The 22,431-nt window shown below is 35.8% G+C and overlaps 2 protein-coding genes, 1 long non-coding RNA gene and 1 pseudogene across 8 annotated transcripts in view; 2 read left to right on the forward strand and 2 right to left on the reverse strand.

Annotated features, from left to right (window-relative positions):
- On the forward strand, positions 1 to 17,158 carry LOC113676515 (glucose-6-phosphate exchanger SLC37A2). Its single transcript, XM_089209360.1, has 24 exons — positions 1 to 143; positions 369 to 525; positions 836 to 917; positions 2,936 to 2,996; positions 3,136 to 3,217; positions 3,792 to 3,927; positions 4,471 to 4,491; positions 5,137 to 5,192; positions 6,324 to 6,416; positions 6,571 to 6,644; positions 6,922 to 6,965; positions 7,700 to 7,753; positions 9,166 to 9,243; positions 9,780 to 9,875; positions 11,103 to 11,193; positions 11,785 to 11,859; positions 12,368 to 12,453; positions 12,713 to 12,761; positions 13,544 to 13,617; positions 14,080 to 14,158; positions 14,995 to 15,038; positions 15,540 to 15,593; positions 15,991 to 16,043; positions 16,158 to 17,158. Exons 2-24 carry the CDS (start codon positions 428 to 430, stop codon positions 16,270 to 16,272), a joined length of 1,695 nt encoding a protein of 564 aa, XP_089065486.1. The 5' UTR covers positions 1 to 143; positions 369 to 427; the 3' UTR covers positions 16,273 to 17,158.
- LOC149044143 (uncharacterized) overlaps positions 1 to 22,431 on the reverse strand; it is a 280,943-nt pseudogene that overhangs the window by 131,009 nt on the left and 127,503 nt on the right.
- The window catches only part of LOC149044158 (uncharacterized), a 9,794-nt gene continuing 867 nt past the window's right edge, over positions 13,505 to 22,431 (reverse strand). Inside the window, exons 2-4 of one of the 2 annotated variants that reach the window (XR_016187664.1) lie at positions 17,319 to 17,432; positions 14,951 to 15,053; positions 13,505 to 13,639 (exon numbers count right to left, since the gene is read on the reverse strand). This is a non-coding gene — a long non-coding RNA (uncharacterized LOC149044158). The remainder of the gene's footprint in view (positions 13,640 to 14,950; positions 15,054 to 17,318; positions 17,433 to 22,431) is intronic. The other variant, XR_016187665.1, reaches the window with a different exon arrangement.
- LOC113676525 (glucose-6-phosphate exchanger SLC37A2) overlaps positions 20,372 to 22,431 on the forward strand; it is a 20,464-nt gene continuing 18,404 nt past the window's right edge. For all 5 annotated transcript variants that reach the window (XR_016187651.1, XR_016187653.1, XR_016187652.1 and 2 more), the window contains exon 1: positions 20,372 to 20,481. The gene's annotated coding sequence lies outside the window, so the exon portion shown is untranslated. The remainder of the gene's footprint in view (positions 20,482 to 22,431) is intronic.

Here is a 22,431-nt window from a genome sequence, read left to right on the forward strand (position 1 = left end):
GTTTCCGTCACAGCCTTTCCGTCACATGACTAGCACGAACACATGACGATCTATTTTAATGACTCTGGTGCAGGCATGTATCCAGCAGAGTTATTTTTACACGAAAGGTAACAGAGAAGTGAAAGAAACTCGAACAGGAGTCGGTAAGCATACAAAATATTTATTTCGAAATCATTAGGTATCTGAATTTCACAATCAAGTTCACAATCGGACTGAACAGAATTGGTGTATCCTAAAATGCCGGTTCTAACAATGGCGCTTGGTATTATAGCTTCATTTTTAATTTCCTGATGTCTGAATCAGCATTTACATGTTATAAGTTTCTTTGATTCGTATCTGAAACCATAGACTTATTTTCTACCAAACAGGTTTTCTATGAACCGAAGTTCGGATCTATCAAAGAATTACTCTGTAAACCACGATCTAAATGTCGACACCAGAGCTACAATTTCGTGACAATTGCAGAAAGAAGGTCCCTTATGGGATAAGATTTATACAATGGATTGGACGAGAACGTACACAAGCGTAAGATCAGATAAATTTTTGTTTTATCGACGTCTCTTTGTTGTGGTGGCTGTGATGTGTAGCAATATCAACCAACAAATACTATTTTTATCGTGGAGTAATCATTGATTAATGATGGTTAATTAACTAGTGATAGAGATATCGAATTTCCTTTATAATCTAGTGCGTGGCCTAGCGTCTCATCTTTTGTCAGATCCGGAGACGAGGCGTAATCTCTTCCCACCACTCCCACCCTTGAATAATGTATTTTTTATTAGTTTTTTCTTCTTAGTTGATACTGTTCATTTACTGCATTCCATCTTTTCTCCAGCTATCGTGGATGGGTCCTCATACTGACGTTCTTTGCTTACACTTCGTATCATCTTTCAAGGAAACCTATCAGTGTTGTAAAGGTGAGAAAATAGCATTAACCATTTCACGATTTTATTTTCAAATCGGGACAATGGTGTAATAATTATTATAACTCTTGTTTTTCTTGAAATTGGGCTTCCCCAAAAAATCTCAAAAATTCAGCACTATGCATAGAAACATTTCTTACAGACGTTTGTTATATATATACATATGTGGCTTTAAATTTTTGTTTTTCCTTATCCACCACCTCGTAAGCTTTTAGGCTTAGGTTGAATCTTGTTTGAATGAAGGTTTATAAATCTGTCTATCTGGTAGATTTCTGGTAACAATGAGTTGTTTATGAAAATAATATTGTTTAACGAAACACCGCTGTGGATTTTAGACCCTGATGTTGGGGCAGTGGGAGGGGAGGGTAGGCTAAACACTCATTATTTTGAAGCAGCTGAAGGACCCTAAACTATAGCTCACTTAAAAAGTTCAGTTCACTTAAATAGAGTCAAACTTTTGGGCTTTTGATCAGTAATATGGACTTCAAATGCTTTATACCACTGAGCTGTGAGAGACTAATGCTAATTTTAGCAGTGTTTATTCATTCTGTTGAAACCTGTGTCACTTACTAAAATAAACACCATTTTTTCCATCACTAATCTTACCACACAGTGTGTTCAGTTTCTTTTTGGGAGAGAAAAAAACTGAAATTGTGTGGGGAAAAGGGTGGTTTCTCTGATAATTGTGTGGGATACTGAAATATATATTTTTGAAGCATTTGTTCAAAAATTTCGTTTTGCATTGCATGTGGTAATTTCAATTTGACACCTTTGCACATGTCTATTTTGGTACAATTCCAAAAGTTGGGATTAATTTGCATAACAAATCTCCTAGACTAATTTTCAGCCTTTTCCAGAAAATGAAAACACATACAACCTTGTCCTATGATACATAGCAGCCTAGTACATTTTTTATGAATTTTTTTGATAATGAAATATTGTCTACAATATTTTAAGTAATTTTACTGCAGTGTGTAAAGTCAATAGTGAAAAAAATAATATTGGTAGTATTGCTTGTTTCATGTCTGTGTATAAAACTAGTCCTTGTGCTGAGGAGAAGTTATGATAGAGGTGCCATGAAGAAGAAAAAAATGAAGGTGTTAGTGAATTGTAAATACAGATTTTTTTAAATTTGCAAAAAAGTGATATTTTGATATGCTGATTGCAATCTAGTGATACATGTAGGAATGGGGTCACCAAACTTGTTTATGAGTCTCAGGGCCTGTTTACATGGAGGTGGGGGTCATCCCAGGTGGGTGAGGTAATCCACCTAGGTGGGGTAACCTGCCTTTCCATGTATAATCTCTCGTTTCATCTTGACTACATTTACATGATAGGTGGGGTAACCTGTCAAGGCAGGTTGCCTGATCTGCTAGGTGGGGTAACCCTGTCAGCAAGGGTGACAGTTTGTCATGTAAACGTCTTAAGGGGGGGTAACCCACTTAGTCGGGGTCGCGTTCATGGCAAAAAGCTCAAAAGCTAAACACGTATGTTTTAAAAATTCGTACATTTCCTAGCCGTCTCATTGCAGAAATCAATAGAAACTGCAATGGACACACAAGGAGTGTAAAATGTTCACATTTCGGAATATTTAGTGTTGTAAATCGGCCATATTTCGTTTCCCAATCCATTTCTTATAACATACTAAGTCTACAATTCCTCGCGTAACCTGACACTGCTTAACACAATGTGTCACGCTTTCATGAATAAATACATAGTTTACATGTCCGAGAATTATCTCTCCTCTTTCTTGAGATTTGAGCTTGGGATGCCTGCACTTAAACTCCCTAATTGCAAGTGCAACATCAACCTTACGAAACCTCACCCCAGCACCCTGGGGTTGTAAGATTGCATGTAAATGCATTTTATTTTTCTACCATGGCTAGGCGGGTTACCTCACCTACCTGGTGTCCCCCACCTCCATGTAAACAGGCCCTAAGGCAGATAAACAAAAACACTAAGTTGTGCAAGTAATTTAATACAGTGTTTTTATATGCTTTTGTTCATTTTAGGGCACATTGAAACCAAATTGTTCAAAAATAAGTGCAAGTTGCCACGGCTGGAAACCATTTGGTAATAAGTGGAAAGATTTTTTATAGTAAAACTTTAAGTTGTTTTTAAGACATGCCAATAACTCCCTAAATGTGTTGTATATCATAGATATCATATGACTGCATCTGACTCATGTGGTTTTGTTGTCCATGATCATTAGATTCACCAGACACAGGCGATGAGCTTCTTGGAGCATTGGACTTGGCATTTCTTTTTTCCTATGCTGTTGGCATGTTTTTCAGGTACATATAAAATATGAATTTTAACTACAGTATCAGTGGAACAGACACATTTTTGAGCACTGTTAAATGTGCATATTGGTTAAATATTCAAATGATGTCACTTCACAACTCTTGCTTAACCCTTTAACTCCCAGATCAAATTTGTAACTCTCCTGTCGTCAATGATACAATTCTTATAATGTTAGTTCAGAGAATTTGGTATTCAGTCAACTTATTATCCCTAAATTTATAGTTTTCTTTGTTCTCGTCACTTATCTGGTTGATATTATATTGATACTGTAAGGAGAAATTCTGTTTTGGTCACCCATGGGAGTTGAAGGGTTAATCATAGATCCTGATTGTAATCATTACCCTTTGATTTTTAAGAGTGACCAGCATCTAATTTCTCCTTGAAATATCACCCCTGAATCAAACACTAAGAACTCATGAATAAAGGAAATGATCACCAACTAAAGATGCTCTTGATTGTCAAACAAATTCTTATTGACAGCATCCTAGGAACTTATAAAGACCAGTATGGAGAATGCACAGACAAATGTTATAAAATTTTCTTTCTTTTTTCTTTTGATGGTAGTGGTTTTGTTGCGGAGCACATGGACCTGCGGCATTTTCTTACAGTAGGGATGTTATCCAGTGGTCTTTTTACAGCATTATTTGGCATGGGATATTTTTGGAAACTTCACTATTTTGCATATTTCGTCACCATCCAGGTATATACTATGATGTGTGTATATATATATATATATATATACATATATATATATATATATATATAGGAAGTCTGCAAGTCGATTTTCGCGTGGAACAGTGCTCAATACGTTGAAGCAGAGCAGAATAAATTTTTTTCTTTCTTTTTCTTTTTTCCTCTATATATTTTATATATATATATATATAAAAAGGTAGAATCTACCCCCACATTCATTTATATATATATATATATATTTTTTTTTTTCCCAAATACAGTTTGATTGAAGGGGAAAATAAAATTTACTAAGAATAGTTTCTTTCTAGGAAGTCTTTTGTTTTTAATATTTGAGGTTGCATTTCACATTCATTGTAGAGAACTTGTGCAGCCAAAGATAAATGCATGCAAATATAAAATTTCAAATTAAGCCATATTCTGATATTGTTTTCCATTCAACTTCTTCATTTGATACAGTACTATCAAGATGAACATAAATATGTTTTTCAGCTAAATCATGCCACATATTCATGCAGGTGTCTAGTTTAACTTTGTTATTTCTCTTTATCAGATTTTTTCAGGATTTTTTCAGGTATGGATTCTAATTAATGTACATATTGTGTGAAACCCCTACTTGGTCTGTCCTGAGCCTCTTAACTCCAAGTTTTGATGAAAATATAACCTCTCTCCATACTGCCATAGTTTTATCCAGAAATCAGGCAACAGAAATCAATTACTTTATCGGATGGCATATAGCACCAGTTTAATTGTACTGACTGATTTGCTACTAAATATATACAACATTAACTGGGAAAAATTGCAAATCGATATTTGAAAAATTACACATAGGTTTCATCTCTGTACAATTTCATTGGCAGGAGAAAATTTAGACTCACATTGTATGTAGGCTGGTGTCCAATAACCAAATTTTTTCAAATAGTTTAAAAGGAGAGGCACAGTCAACAAATTCATATGCTATTTATCTGTGCCAGTAACTTAAGATGGTATTAAAATCTACCACCTACCAGGATTTGAGGTTCCAAAAATTTGCACTTATTAGCCTGTGAAAAATTGTCATCAAATGTGCTCAAAACTTGACTTGATAAGCCACACCTTTGAAAGATGTTTCAGACTTCAAACCAAATGATATGAACTTTGGAAAACATATGGTGTGCTGTACTTAAACCAAAGTTCTGTATCATTTCATAATTTTGTTTGTTTGTATCTTTGTTTCTAGAGTTCTGGCTGGCCCAGTGTAGTAGAATGTGTTGGAAATTGGTTTGGAAAAGGAAGGTAAGGGAATTTTTTTTCAATTCTAGGACATGCATGTACAGATTTGGTTCTGGTCAGCATTAATGGATTTTTGTATTTCTTCCAACCGGCAACCTGAGGAAATAGCTAAAAAAGGTTGCAGTTTACTCTATATGCTGCATGGTATAGTTTACTCACATGACTCTGAACAGTTCTTGAATGTGATACATGTTAAACTGTCACTCTTGTTCAGTCCACTGCTAATTGTGTAAAAGAAAACATTTTAGTCAATTCAGTTAGAGTGACATGTGAGGGTCACTTGTGTAGAATTTTGAGATGGTTGGCTGTCATGTGAAAAGAAATTGCATTATTTCATGTCCTTGCAATTTGACTGCTGTCGTTAAAGTGATCCATAATTGTTCTCTTTCCACTTGTCACTAACCAGGGCGTGAAATTAATTTTTTTTTCTGATAGCCACTTGGCTCCTAGATTCATCAAAGTGGTAGCCAATTCAAAAAAAGTTGGTCGCCATTTTGAAAAACAAACAAAATCTTTTTTTTATGCTGAAATAGAAATTAAGTTAGGGAAAAGATCTTTAACGTGCTACAAAGGGGACACTAGGATGGATGATATGCAATGTTTAAGCTCACCTAAATCCAAGATGGCATCTAGGTATCGATTGAGATGCACCTGCTGTGTTTTGGAAACAAACTTAACGAGGAAGTTTGCCGCGGATTTGTCTTTGCAAATCTTTTTAATTCACTATATCTCTTAGTAAGGTTATGATGAAACATTCTAGTCGCCAATTTGGCAACTAATTTTCAGGATTTGGTCACCAAAGTGAAAAATTTAGTCGCATTGGCGCCTGTATTAGGCACAATTTCACGCTCTGCTAACATGTGAGTGATGTTTGGTTCAAGAGCCAAATGATAAGATGGTGTGGTGTTCCATATGAGAACCACTCCTAAAACAAGAAAAGGGATTTGGGATAAAAAGGAAGGGACAAAGTATGAAAAGTAAATAATTCTTGAAGAGATACAGAGTTAAGGTAGCACTGTACCTTTATTTTCATTTCTTATGCAAAATTTCTTCATTTTAGAGTAATCATTTCTTATTAATAAACAACAATTTTATTAGCAATTTGTCCAACTGCATTTGTCCACTTTCTTGTAGGCGTGGTTTGATAATGGGAATATGGAATTCCCACACATCTGTAGGAAATATTCTTGGGTCTGCTATAGCTGGTGTATGGGCAAGTGGTCAGTGGTAAGCTACATCTTGCTATGATCTCTGATTCTTTTGTTTTGATGTTCAGTTGAGATTGAGATTGAGATTGTCATTTTACTGTAACAGACTCCATCATTATCCATCTCTACTGCAATTAAAATTGTTATTTCTGAATATTCAATTTTTTTTACAGGGGCTATTCATTTATTGTGCCTGGCTGCATTATAGCTGGAATGGCCATCTTTGTATTTCTTTTCCTTGTTGTTGGTAAGTGAATATTTGTCCTATACCTGATATGTGATATGCATCTCCAGTGAATTTTGTGGGCGTGGGATGAGCTGTCTCAGGTTAAATTTGGACACATAATTACCTGATTGGAAAAACATTAAAAAAAGTGTCGAATGAGCTGTAGTCAACTTAAACTTTCCACTTGTTTTTTGTATTAGTCACCTAAAAATATGGTACAGTATTGTATTGTAAAGTACAGTGTAATGATGTACAGCAATGTGAAAAAAATTGATTCAGACATTAATTTAAACATCAGATCCCAGCCATGTAGGCTGCCAACCTCCTCAACAACACACTGAGGTAAGTTTGCAACTTGCTTCTTTTATTACCTTAATCTTATACCCCATTCACACCAGCAAAACATGTTTTGTTAAACTGGTTTTCATTGAATGAAAATTATAAACAGAGAACTGAAAAACTTGATTTTCCATTGGATTCAAGTACTTGCTAACTTGCATTTCCAATGTGCTACATTCAAGTCAAAAATATTCGGCTAAATAGTTTCTATGAAGAAAAAAAAATTAAACTGTGTTTAACAAAACAACTTTTAAACATGTTTAAGCTTTGGTGTGAATGGGGCATTAGACTCAATTTATTTAGGAACCTTAAATAGGAAGTTATAAATTGGAGAATGAAACAAGAACCATTTCTTTTCAGCTGGTATGCTCTACACTTGAGGGTTGTAGGACCCCTTTAGAGTTATTTTAAAATAGCAGCATTGTTTATTTTCTAAATGTTCATACAGTTTGTGAGAATTACTGTACTAATCATTTGAGCAAGACTGAGGCTAAACATGACCTTGTTACTGTAGAACCCCTTGTCTCTACTCTTAGAAAAAGGCTTGGCAGCCAGGCACACAACTTTAAAATGGGTTTTTTACTTAATTTATTATTCATCTTTGTAATAATATCCACTGGATTATCTTATCATTATTTTTAACCCAAATGGGTTTTTTTAACTCCCTGCATGAAGTTTGTTCACTTTGTCTTCTCTGATATTTAAAGAATAATATTGTGATTGAAATCTGTTCATAGCCTCTGCCTAATGATTCATCTGTCAGCACAGAAGTTGTTACAGACTCCCAAGAGGTGAGATAACTTGTCTGGATCAGTTAAAAATGAATGAATAAATAAGTAGTTATTAACTAGGCACAGTAAGTATATGAGTCATTTTGTTTCAGCTGATAACACCAATTAACAAATCCTGGATTTGTGAAAAATTTTGGTGATAAGTTGGCAAATCTTTGTCATGGAATTTTGTCAGAAGAATTTATAAGAAAGTCTCAAAATGAAAGCTTTGTTTTGATATTTCTGTTTTAAAACATATAGAGGGGCTATTGTTGTGTTGATTATTTTCTAAGTTATATGGTAAACTAATGGACATGAATATGAAAAATAGGACTAACTTGGTTGCTTCGAGATTAACCCTCTTTAGTATAATTTCTGTGGTGATTATAGAGACTTGTACACTCTTATTGGTTGAGGATTACATCATATTTTGCTATAATCACCTTGTGCAAAGTGATTATAGCAGGAGCACTAAATTTCAAAATGGTTCCCTTGCGTTTTGTCAATGTTATGCAGGAAGTGCTAATTAAATGCAATGGGAGAAAATACAATTCTGAGGAGCACAAATGATGATACTAAGCTAAGTGTCAAACCTTTCAAAAGAAAGCTATGAAGTTGTGTAGACCGGATTCAATAAGACTGGATTCAATAAACCTGTTAAATTCCAATGGAAACTGGCTGTTTATCTCGATATGACTGAGTAGTCAGAACAATGATAAGAGAATGGTTTCAGTGATAAAACAAATTTATAACAGAATTCAAAAGTAAGCAACTTTACTAATTAAAAACAATTATTCACCTCAAGGGCAGTGGATATTGTTGAATAATCCCCTTAGGTCTTAGGGATTATTCAACAATGCTCACTTCACCTTAGATGAATAATTATTAAATATCCTGACATCAGTATCCATATTCTCCATACTGTTGTCCATACATTTCCTAAGGTGCTGAGTTTGTGATCATTTCCTTTATTCTCATGACCTTATTGTTTGATTTAGTGGTGATATTGTGAGGAGAAATTAGATGCTAGTCACTCTCTGGGGTTTAAGGGTAACTAGGAATGCAAAGAATGCATAAATAGGAATATTTTAAGCAGTAAATTACTATGATAATCATAATGAAGAATTATTAGTTTTATATTAAGTTCTAAGAATATGCTAACGGATTTTTTTAGGCGGTCAAACGAACGGATGCTAATGTATTTCAAATGGATATGCAAACCGTTCGAACGGTTTGTCGAACACTTTTAACGAATTTTTTTTAGACGTTCAAACGGATGATGAACGGATAATGAACAGTTTAACTGTCCAAACTGATAACCGTTAGTGTCCGTTTTGCCTTTCATGGTCACATATTGACATTTACTTTACAGAAGAGAGCTATATATTACCAGTGCGTTATGCATTACATAAAATTATCATTGTTGTTTACAGGGTGATGACGGAGAAAGACTTTTAAAAGAACCATGTTCTTATAGCCCTAAGCCCACTGAAGTGAAAAGAAATCTAGAGGTGGGTACAAATTTATTTATGTACGAAAATGTTCCTTTCTTTCTCAGCCCAACTGTTCAGTAACACGTTTAAGTACTTATGTCTTATTATGTATAATTGTGCTTTCTAAGTGTCCAACATGTAGCTAACAATTTTTGGATATAAATTTAAATTCTGTGGCTGCTCAAATTAGCCTTAAATCTGACCTAAGGAGACCAGAGATGTGGAACAAGGTGACCCCTTTCTGTCTAAATCAGCATGCCCTAAGAAAGAATAGTTGAATATGATGTAACAATACAGTTGTTCATTATCCTAAGTCATATCGGCTCTTTCTGTTTTTCAATCCCTTCAGGAAAATAACCATCTGAATAAATAGGTTCTTTACATTTATTGCAATAGGAAAAGTAAACAAATCTTGTCAGGTTTCAGGCTCAATTTTCTCAAAAATTGAGTATCCTGTAGCTGGCCATTTATTTTGTTAGTTGGTTCTTTTTTTACTTTCAGTCAGTTCAAGTTTCAAGTTATTTTAATTTTGTCTTTCATTAAATACATTTTAGGTGCCAAGTGAGTCGCATATTTCAGCTTCAACTGTAGTGCCACCATCACATGGAGAGGCTAGTGCTGTTGGTTTTTGGAGAGCAGTTCTTATTCCAGTGAGTCAAATATTTGATTTCTGTAGTTATTGCTTGTATTTCTCTTTCACTCCACAGATTGTTTTGGTAATCATTCTTTCATTGCTTCACTGAAGTTATTACTGTATGTGTTACTTTAACTAAATATACACTTTGTTGTTGATACACCTTCTTGTCGAGTAGTTTTATGTGAGTAGTCATTTATTTTAAGTTAGAAAGCTCGTAAAGGAAGGAAAGAGTTTTTAATCCTTTTAGCCCCCAAGTGTTTAGTAACTATTTTCTTCTATCAGTATATCAGTATCATCCCTAAAACAAAAATTGAGGTCATGAGAATGAAGGAAATGATCACCAACTAAAGAAGCTTTTAAGCGTTAAAGAAATTCTCTTTGTCAGTATCATAGGAAATGTATAGAGAACAGTATGGAGAAAATTTATACTGATGTTAGGGTGTGAAGGGTTAAGGTTATGCATCAATTGCTAGCAGGAGAAAAGAAATTGAACATTAAACATGAAGGAATTTTGCATATTTGGGTTATAGATCGCAGGTTCATTTGTTTCAGTTAAGTTAGTCCTTTTTGGGTTGGAGAATTAGTGGTGTAGAGTTTCATTTCTGTTTCCCAATCAAATATAAATATGTGTGCATTGATCTAGAGTTGTTTACAAAGTTTGGAATGTATGAGAGCATCTACTGAAAGTTACGTTGTAATTGTATCAGTAGTTTACCCTCATTCTCATGGCAGCAGCACTTGTAGCTTTTGCAACTTCCCTTAACCATTAATCCATGTGTCAGCATTGGGCTCATTGAGATATAAAACAAGCAGGAAGTTGGGAGAGAGTTAGAGATGCAAAATAGTTGCTTACGGCTCAGCAGAGGGTAAATCTAGCTTCTTGAGTGTTCTCCAAACTTCTAAATGAACAAATAACTGACTCAAGAATCAACTGTTTCATGACATTTGCCACCTGGTAGTTCAAGTGAGAAATCCCCTCTGTAACACTTAGATGTTTTTTATATTCATATTGCCCTTACAGTGGCAATATGAAGGGTGCTCACTTAATTGAGTGTGGCTGGACAAATTTAACAGTTATGGTAAAACTTAAATTAACTGGAAAGGGCAGTGGTTTTTTTTTTTCTCCCTCAAGCTTAAATTTAAATGCTACATAAGTAGATTTGAAAATTTAATAACAATTACATGTAGGTGGAGTTGGAACCTGGATTTAAATGTCTGCAAATTTCACTTTTTTTTTCAGGGAGTGATTGAATACTCTCTTTGTTTGTTCTTTGCTAAACTCGTCAGTTACACGTTCCTGTTCTGGCTACCATTTTATATTGAAAATACAAGTAAGTAGTTGCATAGTTTGTAATTAACCTTATACACATTTTGTTAGGCCATTACTTTTGGTTCATGCATAAGTTGATTACTTATTAGGAGTAAGGATACCACAGCTATTGTCAGCATGTTTTAATCAAACAACTGATTTTCTTGGATCAAGTCCACTATTCTTCCTTTGAACCAAAATTTCCGAACATTTTGATTTAAAATTTGGCAAATGATATTTATTCATTTTTCTAAATGTGTAATGTACTCCATAATCAAAACATACTACGTAGAATTATTTAAAAAAAGAGATTGGTTCGATAAAGCCCAAAAAATCAAGACTTAGGCAAGATGAACCAATGACACTGTAATTCTTTAAGCAGTTGTATATACTTCTGAGGTATGAAACCTGCAATGCCGCCATCAGCTCAGTTACAAGTTCATCTGTTCCAGTTTTATGGACAATTCGAATGTGTTTATCAAATGCCGTATTCTTTAACTGTACTGGTGCAAATGAAATTTAGTTTGGAGAATTAAGTACCGCTTTGCACTTTGCATAAACTCGTACCCTATGGATGTTTTTTTTTTTTAATTCAGTATTTCTTTTTGTCAAGGTATTGGTGGTAAACGGTATGGTCCAACGACATCTGCAGATTTGTCAACTATGTTCGATGTTGGAGGAATCATAGGTAAGGCACTTAACATAGCGTTTCATAAAGGGGTAATTTAGTATAATCAAATTAGTTGATAACGTAAATTGGCCACCGTAAAGAGTTTCGAAGCTGACGTTTTGAACGTTAGCCCTTCGTCGGAGCTCTTTGCTCCGACGAAGGGCTAACGCTCGAAACGTCAGCTTTTACGGTGGTGGCCAATTTACATTATCAACTCAGTTGATAATACCAAATTACCTTGTTATTCTCCCTCACCGACGCAGGACTACAGTTTCTTTAGAAAGCTACGCCCGTTTCATGAAGGGCAGATCCTTTCCATGTTCGGAGCCGCCACTGGATTTAGTTTGCTTCTGATTGGTTGAGAGAGTGGCGCGAGTTTTCAGGGCCAATTACAGAGCGAGTTTTTCCGGCCAATTACAGAACGAGTTTTACCGGGTCAATTAGAGAGCGAAGTAAAGCAACTAACTTGACCTAACAGGTTTCAATTAATTCCTACTCGACTGTTGACTGTTCTCTTATGTTGTAGGAGGTATCTTAGCTGGATTTGTCTCGGACAAAACAAAGTGCAGTGGAATCACAGTTGTTGTCATGTTGTTCCTCGCGGGGCCAATGGTGAGTGTTTTGCTGAGTACATGTTGAAATTGGTTTGATATAAACATGTATTGGAAATTCCCTTATCCCAAAGCCAGGTTTTAAATCTAAGGCAGTATTGACAAAGGATAAAGTACACAACCAAGGGATAACTGGCTGCGACAAATCTCTGTAAAAACCACTATGAGTCCACAGGCTGACTACTTGATGATAACTGAGCATGCTGTGACTTCTTTCAGTTAACGAGCCATAATTTATTATTTTTTAAATTTTTTTTCAGCTCTTTGTGTATAGATTTTTTGCCAATGCAAACCTCAAAGTTAACATTGGTAGGTATTTTGATATCGATGTTTTGTGCATATTGTAGACTGGTATTGGAAATAGTGCTTTCAATGTTATGTTGTTGACAATTAAAGCTGCGCAAGAAAAAGAAATCGTACATGAGACCCAGCAAACTCGATCTAACAAAAATTTATATATTTATTTACGCTAAATCAAGGATTAGCTTCTGATTAGAAAGATTAGCAATCCGAAAAACCAACAGGTCAATTATCGAAAGTAATAAACCAATCACAAGCCGGAGAGAGCGAAGTAAAGTGATTCTTGATCAAACCCATCTCTGAAGTTCTTGAACTTAACGAGTTCAATCGATGTACCCAATCTTGTCATTGACTTTAAGCAAAGGTCTCCTCTGCATTACGATGTGCGCCGGGGAACGTGTACACAGAAAATCGGTAAGAATATTTCCGTTTACACTACAATGGTCAGCGGCCAAAGAAACGTTTGAGTGCGTCCTTGGTCATGCGCAAAAATAAGTGTCCCATCGCTGTTGGCGTTTCTGGTTGCATCCCTCTGCGGATATGTGTAAACGATTTGTCAACGGTAGAAAAAAAGAACGTTTAGTTTTGAAATTTATCAGTTTTGAATTGAAGAGCGTTTTCAAATTGGCTAATTTCTTGGCGGACATTTAATTAGCGTAAATGTCAGGCCGTAAATACGGAATGAAAGGTGCTTTTTGAAATTTCTCCAGTGTAGTGTAGACGAGACGTTTGTGGTAAAACACTCCATTGGCGCCTTAGCTTACTATGAAAGTGTGTTTTACTGATTGCAGCTCTGATGATACTCAGCGGCGTCCTAGTGAACGGTCCATATGCTTTAATCACAACAGCGGTATCAGCTAATCTGGTAAGGTTGTAACATCTAATTCCTATTAACGTGATCGGAATGGAAAAAAAAAATTGAAAATTGTTTATGAATTTCTCCGTGAGATGCAAATCTCTTTCCTCCCGTCTCCAGTTGGGCTTCGTTTTGACGAAAATGAGAAGGGTCTTCAATTTTTCATGACTAAAGACACGTTATGTTTAAAAAAGTGGAGTCCGAATCATTAATTAAACTTTCATTTGTTTGTTTAAACCGCCCTTTAACCCTTGAACTCCCAAGATCTGATCGTTAATTCTCCACTCTATCTGCTACAAATTTCCTTTTAAAATAGGAAGAGATTTTGGTGTTAGATCAAAATAACTTCTTTCTGATAAGCTTGAGTATTCTTATTACTTATTTGTTGGATAATGTAGAGGTATTATAGGAAGAGGTTACATGGTAATTACTTCTTGGAGTCAAAGGGTTAACACAATGTCATGTTTGCAGGGTACCCATCCATGTCTTCAAGGAAATACAAAGGCCATGGCTACCGTCACTGCAATCATAGATGGCACAGGCTCCATGGGTGAGGATAACACACTGAAGATTCTATTAAAAGATCTTGTAGAACCACAGTGCTAGAAATTATCTTCGTCTAATTTGTAGTCTAGTTTTAATGAATGTATTTCCGTTGGGTAAACACCTACTTTGTTTTCGACTGAAACTAAAACAGGATCACTTGAAAAGGGAAAATGAATCATTTGAGGCAAGTTTTGAAAAACTAAAGTTTCATGTGTTGTGACGAAAGGCTCGCATTAAACTTCGGCTCTTCAAAATTTGCTTCGTCATTTCATTTTACCTTCTTTACTTCATTTGATGAAAGGCTCTTTAAACCCTTTACTACCTAACGTCAGAATGCATATTCTCCATACTGTTCTGTATACATTTCCTTTGGTACCTACAAGTACCATTTGTCTAACAATCTAGATTTTTTTGAGTTTGTGATCATTTCCTGTTTTCTCAAGACCTTGTTTGATTCGAGAGAATTTAGGTGCCAGTTACTCCTAAGGGCGACCTACACTTGCTTTCCGCCACAGCCTTATAGACAATGACTGATTTCTTTTAACCTTTTTAATCCCTGAGAGTGATCAGTATCTAATTTCTCCTTTCAACATCACCCAAGACTCAAACATCAAGTCATGAGAATAAAGGAAACGATAATTAACCAAAGAACCTCTTGATTGTGAAACAAATTCTCCTTGCAAGCACATCAGAAAATGTATAGAGACCAGAATGGAGAATGTGCCCACTGATGATATGGTGTAAAGGGTTTATCCTCTTATATACTCTTTTTTTGTAGGAAGAATAATCTTCTTACCATTTCATACAAGTCGTCTCTAACGTTACCTTTCCTCATGCTAGGTGCTGCCCTCGGACCGCTTTTAACGGGAATCATCTCGCCAACGGTAAGTAAATAATTTCTGTTAAATGGAATAAATAAGCAAACTATTAATACAAATATACTTTTATCGCCAACGGTATGTTACCAAATGCTTTTTATTGTAGAAATTCTCCTCGAATCATAAGACTCATAATTCCTACTTAAAAAGGCCAATTTAAATTTTTAGCTCTTGAGTTACCGTGTGTCGATAAGAACTTAGGTAGAAATTTCACGCCTGGAAGATCTTGAAAAAATTCTGGAAAAGTCATCGTTTTCAACTAGTGCGAATCTTTGCCATGCCTAATGATGCCTTCTGTTCATTCGTCGTTATTTTAGCATTTCTCTGCCCTATCAAACTATTAATACAGGGATCTCCCTTTAATTTGCGCAGTTTTCAACGACTCAGTAGCACTCAAATATATCGACATAGGTGTTTAGAGGAAAAAAAGTTTCTTATTGAGAAAAGAAAGTCTACTAATGGTAAACATTCCTTATGATAAAGTTTATATTGTTATATTTCTACCAGGGCTGGAACAATGTATTTTACATGCTAATTTCCGCCGACCTTTTTGCCGCCATTGTAAGTATATATAAATTTTTTTTTTTCGAAAACAGAGGAAAAACCCACTACACTCATCCACTTCCTCGTATACGTGAACAAATCGCGCAGTTTTGAACATATGGTGGTGTTAGATAAAAACTTCTCTCTTATCAGGTGGCCAATTCGCGTAAAAGCTGGGCAAAGATCTTCTTTCATTTAATCTTCAACCTAAATTTGCGAGTCCTTCGTAGCTTTTGCAATAATTGTCTGTGGTAAGAATCAGTATACTTCAACCAGTTTACCCCAATCTTCATCGGTTCTATCTCGACAATTAGTTTAAAACATGAAAACGCGTGCAATAAAAAAAAAACCAAACAAACAAATGAAAGCAATTGTGTGATTTAAAACTGATATTTCCTTTTATTTTCACTCTTAGCTCCTCAGCAGACAAGTATGGTTTGAAATAAGTCAGAACTGTTTAAGGCGCAGGTGAGTAACATTTAAAATGACAAAAATACATACATTTTTGCCTTCTATACGGGTATTATGGAAAAAAAACCGAACTTAGTTAACGTTGTTGAATTTTTCGTTTTCACTCCACAGAGAGCGAGTTCGCCTAGCGTATTTGGAGTCTGGTCACACCAGTTCGAGAAATGGTACTACGTATGAACCTCACGAACGACGTAGCGAAGCGGAGCCACTTCTGCACAGCAGCTAACACATACTAATAGAAATGGATAAATGACTCGGAAGTCAAAGAATTTCTTCACGCAGGTTACTGGTGTTTGGCTTAAATTTTTACTTTAGAGTTGAAGTACCGACGCGAGCCGACGCAGTTGACAACAAATCACCAGCCAATCAGAACCCGGCTTTGACGGTCACGAGCGGGAAAAGAGAGTTCTACAATCTTTCATAATCTTAGAACACTTGTTCTTTAATTTAGCCAACGATTAACATTGTTGTTAAAATCCAAGCGCCTCCTTGAATGAAGAAATCATCTTTCTCCTTAATTGCAGAGTTAATAAATTTGTCTTTGAAGAAATGAAGGACAAGGCAAACGAATATATACATCAAATACGAATGAAATATTTGGGAAGTTTTCTATAAATTTTAAGAAGTATTTCAATCATAATTTACTCAAAATGAATGCGATAAGTGTAAATAGGAAATCCAGATAATTTTATACTTAATATTCATTCTCTTGTATCGCCATATCCTTAGAGTAGTGTCGTGTTACAATGAAACTGGATATTTTCAAGATAGGTAGTAGCCACTTGAGGAGACTACAGGTCTTAGTTTTGGGTATTTTTATTTTAAAAAGTGGCTGAGAACATTCATAAAGTGGCTTTTGTCATAGGAATTGCTACTTTGGTAATTCGAATAATTATAGTAAATGTTGACGGTCTTGCAGCATACATTTGTGGAAAGGAATCCGGCATTCGCCGTAGGAGTTTGGTTGGACACCTAGCTCTAGGCTTTTAGACTGTGATGGTGGGGGAAGGCTTTGAAATTACGTAAAACGGTTTTGGCGAAATTTAAAAAGTTTTTAATGGAATGCATCTATTGAATGAAATAAGAGGAAATAAAATATGTTCGTCCAAATAGTTACTGTGTAGTTTTCTGATCCTATCTTTGTGTCCATGCTATGGTTGAATTTGATCCATTGTTCCAATTTAAACAAAGTCCGCACTCGGATCAAGGGGATTTTAAGCGCTTTATCGAGGATTTTGTTGCGAAAGACGTTTAGAAATATTGTTACTACACCTGAATGGGATTTGACTTCGTAACCGGTTGCCTCTCGTCATTTCGTCAGGTTCATTGACACTTCGCTGATCCCGATTTTACTTCTGGGTAGAGTGAGACAAAAATGGCAACTCCCTTCAATAGAAAAACGATCTTAACAATTAGATCAATTTTTAGTGTAGCATCAGAGATAGTCCTGGATTAGTTTGGTTTGCTTCACTACGCCCTTTCATTAGTCTAGGAAACTCGCGCTATCCTCTCAAACAGTCAAACAAAACTTCAACAAATTGCATCTTGTTATTCGCGTTTTCCCGCGCTTTAGGCAGTATGTTAGTTTTGCTATGAGTTCTCATGGGCTTCCTGAGTTTTTCACTTTGGGTGGCCGCTGTAACTAATACAGTTTTACAACACTTGCTTAATTTAAAGATTGCTTTCAGTCGCCTGAAGATAAAGGCCAGGCAAGTTTCAGAATTTTTTTCAAAGAAAATGCAGTAAGTTATAATGAACATTCTGTGACAAGAAAGAAAAGATGAAAGTGTCCGTCAATTTTTCTTTCCGCTGACCGGATTCAGAGGGGGTCGGGTGACAGGGGGAGGGGGGAGGGGGGATGTTCTCCTTTCCATTTCTTATCGATGGCATGTGGCTCAAGGTTGACGATTATTAGAGTTAATTTCAGGGTTTGTTTTTCCAGAAAAACTCATGCGAACAACTTAAAAAGCAATTTTAAGGTGTCAAATAACAGTTTCTTGATGTCATGTTGTAGTGAATTAGATCTACCATGTGCGCAAAGGTATCATGGGTGAATATTTTCAAATAAAAGGTAAAAACTCTTTCCATTACGAATCGAACCGATAATACTGAGATAAATATTTTGAAAAAAAGGGTGAGAGTAAAAGCTTTTTTCAAGTTTTAAACGAAAATTGATCGACTTTCTTATATCATAAACATTTCACTTTATCTCGACGAGTTCCTGTCCGACATTCTTATATCATAAACATTTCACTTTGTCTCGACGAGTTCCTGTCAGCACTACTAAAAATTCAATGCACTTATCACGTAATACGAAATTCGGTGTAACGTTTCATTCGGATGACGAAATTGAAGACTTGCACGCGATCTTCTCCGTGAGCTCGAGATTTCCATTGCGTGATAGTTTGTAGGACGAAGCCCGAATAATCTAGTATCACGCATAGGAATAAGTCTATTTTGGCAGAATGCATTTGCTAATCGTTAAATCTTAACAACGATATAGGTTCGTGTTTTCATCTTAATCTGTACACAACTGAACATTATTAGGCTATTCACACCACCCACTATCTATCACGGAATAGCAGTGAGTAGCGTAACCAATCAGATTACATCATTCGTGATAGAACGCTTGGAGATTTTTTTTAACCGGAAATAGCTTTCGCTCTTGACCGAATGTCTGTTACATAAAAAAGAAAAAACAAAGAAAAAAGGCTTGCTTATTTGCGTCTTCGAATAAGGCAAAAAGACGAAATAAGGATTTAATCGTTCAGCACCAAATGAGCGAGGGTCTTAGCTCCAGAGAACAATGGGTCAAATTTTAACCAAAAGGAACGTTTGTACTAAGTAGCTTGACCAAACCGGTGCCTTGAAAAAGGGGCGAAGTACAGTCTACTGGAAAAGTACTTTGAAAAACATTACAGTATAATGGAGGCGCTTCAAAAACTTCCATAGCGAGAGAATAGAGCGTACGTTACTATCTGGATGTGGTGCGGAGAGACAAAGTTCAGAGAAGGACTTCTGCTCGCGGTGATATGCTTAAAAAACATTCAGTTATTGGCGCGTGCTGAAAAGAATCAGTAGAAAGAAATTTCAAAGATATGCATGATTGTTTTCTATAACTATTAATCTTTTATAAAATCATGTATGTTGAAGTTCTATCTATTAAATCGCCAGCGTGAAAGCGTTATTTCAAATTGATGTCAGAGCACTTACTGTTATACCTTAAAAATATTTTTGAAAATTGCAAAACAATTTGTCACTATCACATGACATTTCATCGCAACGAGGGGTTTGGATCATATGTCCAAATGAACTTTGTAGCCCCTGTTATCAAAGAAAAAAATAAATCCAGCTTTAAGAAACATTCTCATGTTTGTTTTACGATATTTTGTCATTTTTGGTTATAGATAGTGAAGCTGCCACGCGAATTCTACTTTGTATCCTATGTTGGACAAGGCTAGTCTTCTAAGGCAATATCTCGCAGTAACGGAGTTTAAACGTAACGATTTACGAAAGGTTTGAAAATTGAGTAATTTCACTCCGACAGTATCACCACAATTTCTCCAGTTTTGGCAAGGTGATATCCGCGCAAACTCCAATGGATTTCAACACCAGATCGATTAGCACGCGATTGGTTTCAGCGTATCATGTGACCGAATATGACATCTTACTCAGTCTAAAGAACTTCCCGGTAAAAGTCCCCAATTTCAAACCTTGCGTCCTATGCCATCGAAGTCTTTGTATTAGATGAAAAGGTGTTCTGATGTTGTAACAGAAGAAAAGAGACAGGCTTGTTTGTTCCTACATTTTTTCACAGTAAACTGTCAGTAAATCGCTTATTTCGCACGATTTGTAAAATGTACATGTGTTTTGAAGGATAATAAACACAGCAACCTTTATTTGGCTCAAAAATAAGCCTTTACATTTGCCTTTAACGTGGTAAGTTCCTCAAGGCTGATAGATTGAAAGAAAAGAAGAAAATTGTTCCACACAAAGATTACAGATAAAGTTTAGGGAAAAATTAAATATCCCAAAAAAATTTTGCATCAAATGAAGGTTATTGTTGGTGTGTTATTCATGTTTAACTGGGACAAGTTCGTTCATGTCTCGATCGAGTCTAAACCAATCGCTCGTGAGTGGAAATATTTGATATATCAACGGTGAAAATGTTTCAAGTAAGAGGTGCAAGTTCGAGGAAAGTTGACATTGTAACCTAATAGCCATCGGTTTGCACGTGCAACCCGTGACCATCAGTAAACGTGACGAAGACCAGCTGACAAATTACGTAGCAAATTTTTCAAGTAAGGAGGTCACGTGTTAAATTTGTTGAGAGTTTTGCAAGAACAATAACTATTTTCTACTTGGGAGTGTCTAAACTTAAAAAGTCATTCATTCGTCTCTACTCCTCCTGCAGATCGGGACAACTCCCAATCGGGTAAGAAATAATTCAATTTTATTTTAACTAGACCGCTCTCCGCACATTTTCCTCCGTACTGGGAATGCTGTCCTCTTAAAGACACTAAGGAAGACGCGGAAAGACGATATTTAATTCATTGCTAAATTAAAGTCGCTTTTAATTTAACGGTGGTCTTCCGCAATTCACTTTCGAAAATTGTTTTTGACTCTTATTATAAACCAGAAAATTTTATCGCTTTTTCTATTTCATCTGTTAGCTTAGCGGGAACGACAATTTTTCTTTCATACAAAATCTTATGTAATTATGCAGCTTTTTTTTCCTTTTTTGCCAAGTGCTGATGTAAACCTAGTAGGCTGGTTCTTTCTTCTATTTTTGTATCTTTTGATAACTTGTTCTCTTCGTTTTGACGTTGGTATGCGACAAGCCCATATTTTCGAAGTGAAAAAAGGAAAATATAAGATTATCTTGATTGTCAGGGGTGAAAAATAAAATCTACTCAATTGAGGCTCACATGTGCGCTAAGGCTTTTTTCTGATTAAAATCTAAGATGGTTGTAGCCCAATGCCCAAACGAACGTCTTTCACAGGTATATGAAAGAAAATGAGGGTCGTTTCTGCACATTTTTCCCGCTCACTAGAAGCATTGTAAGTTTTCTCGTTTGAAAGATAGTAAAAGCACATAACCTTCTCAGTGGTGCCAGTCACACGACTGTCTCGATAGGGTCAGCCGGTTGCAGGATGAGACGAGAATAAAATGTTAACATTGCGTTATAATTGACACAGTCAAACCTTTTTCTAAGGATAATGTCACTTACGACTGCCTTGAGCGGGGCGAGAAAATTGCCGATTTCCATCCCTAAAAAACTCTCGTCATGAAAAAGGATTGAACTGATCGTTGATTATTTTAAATTTTGAATATGAGCCCTGGGCAATATTTCCGCTCGTTTTATACGTTGAACCATCGAATAAGGGATCAGTTTTTTCCATTTTCCTTTTACTTTCCATTAAGTTGTAGCCTGCGAGCAAGAAATCATTTCAAAATAGCGCTTCGGCGTGAGCATTTCTTCGCCAGCGGAAGGTACGAGGCCTTATACAACGCAAGCTTGTGACCTCGGTAAACCTCTCTCCGACTGCCTGATCTCAAATTTCCCGCTTCCTGCAGCGCTATTGGCTTGCTCGCAAGCTAGTACATGGGTCTAGTCGTCAACATACATCCTTCGGCATCAGCTGAGAAAAATATCGATCTCATATGGCGTATGAAAAAGACGAAAACAACACAGACACAACCATGGAGATGTCTTACATGACAAACATTAACGTATCAGTGTAATAACTGAGGTACATTAATTCTGAAAAAAATAAAGCTTTTGTACATGTTAAATCTAGTCTTCATGCAGCTTCAGTCAAGTTTGTTCTTTTCTTTTAATTTCATTCTCTTCTGGCACAAATTTCAGAAAAATAATTCCAATCAATATTCATCCCTCCCGTGAGATCTTTTCAGCCCACTCACAGCCACCTGATACACCATCTTCAGCCGGTTAAGGCAAAAGGAAAGACTGTTCCTCAGTACTGTCGGATAGCTTCGTAATTTGAATATAATATTATCCCCTTCAAAATTCCAGGAGCAAACAAACTGAAATTGTTTTCGAAAAATTCCAATGGAATTTGTACAGGTAATCGCATGATTTCGGGATAAATCAACACGAGTAACTTTTACAAAGGCTAACTGGGCGAATGCAATTCAATTGAATTGGATTGATGCTCTACAACTTGTAGTATTTGAAAAAGTTAGGAATCTGATAAAATAGAGTATCAACTCAAAGAAATTTTTCCTTTCAGCGAGTCTTACTGGTTAGAGTGTAATGAGAAGCGATGAAAATACAGTGAACACTATACACTTTTTCACGTTATTCTTGACAATTTTTATCGATGTAGAAGGTTACTTGACAGCAGGGAAAATAAGCATAGA

Source organism: Pocillopora damicornis, chromosome 6 (genome assembly GCF_964200805.1).
Source record: "Pocillopora damicornis chromosome 6, jaPocDami1.2, whole genome shotgun sequence".
Classification (NCBI taxonomy): Eukaryota; Metazoa; Cnidaria; class Anthozoa; order Scleractinia; family Pocilloporidae; genus Pocillopora; species Pocillopora damicornis.

What these genes read in the sequence shown, in the direction of transcription:
- LOC113676515 (XM_089209360.1), top strand. Translation starts at nt 428, where the DNA reads ATGTCGACACCAGAGCTACAATTTCGTGACAATTGCAGAAAGAAGGTC. An exon ending in ATTTCTTTTCCTTGTTGTTG is followed by an intron (nt 6,645 to 6,921) that starts GTAAGTGAATAT and finishes TTTAAACATCAG; the next exon opens with ATCCCAGCCATGTAGGCTGC. An exon ending in CGATGTTGGAGGAATCATAG is followed by an intron (nt 11,860 to 12,367) that starts GTAAGGCACTTA and finishes CTTATGTTGTAG; the next exon opens with GAGGTATCTTAGCTGGATTT.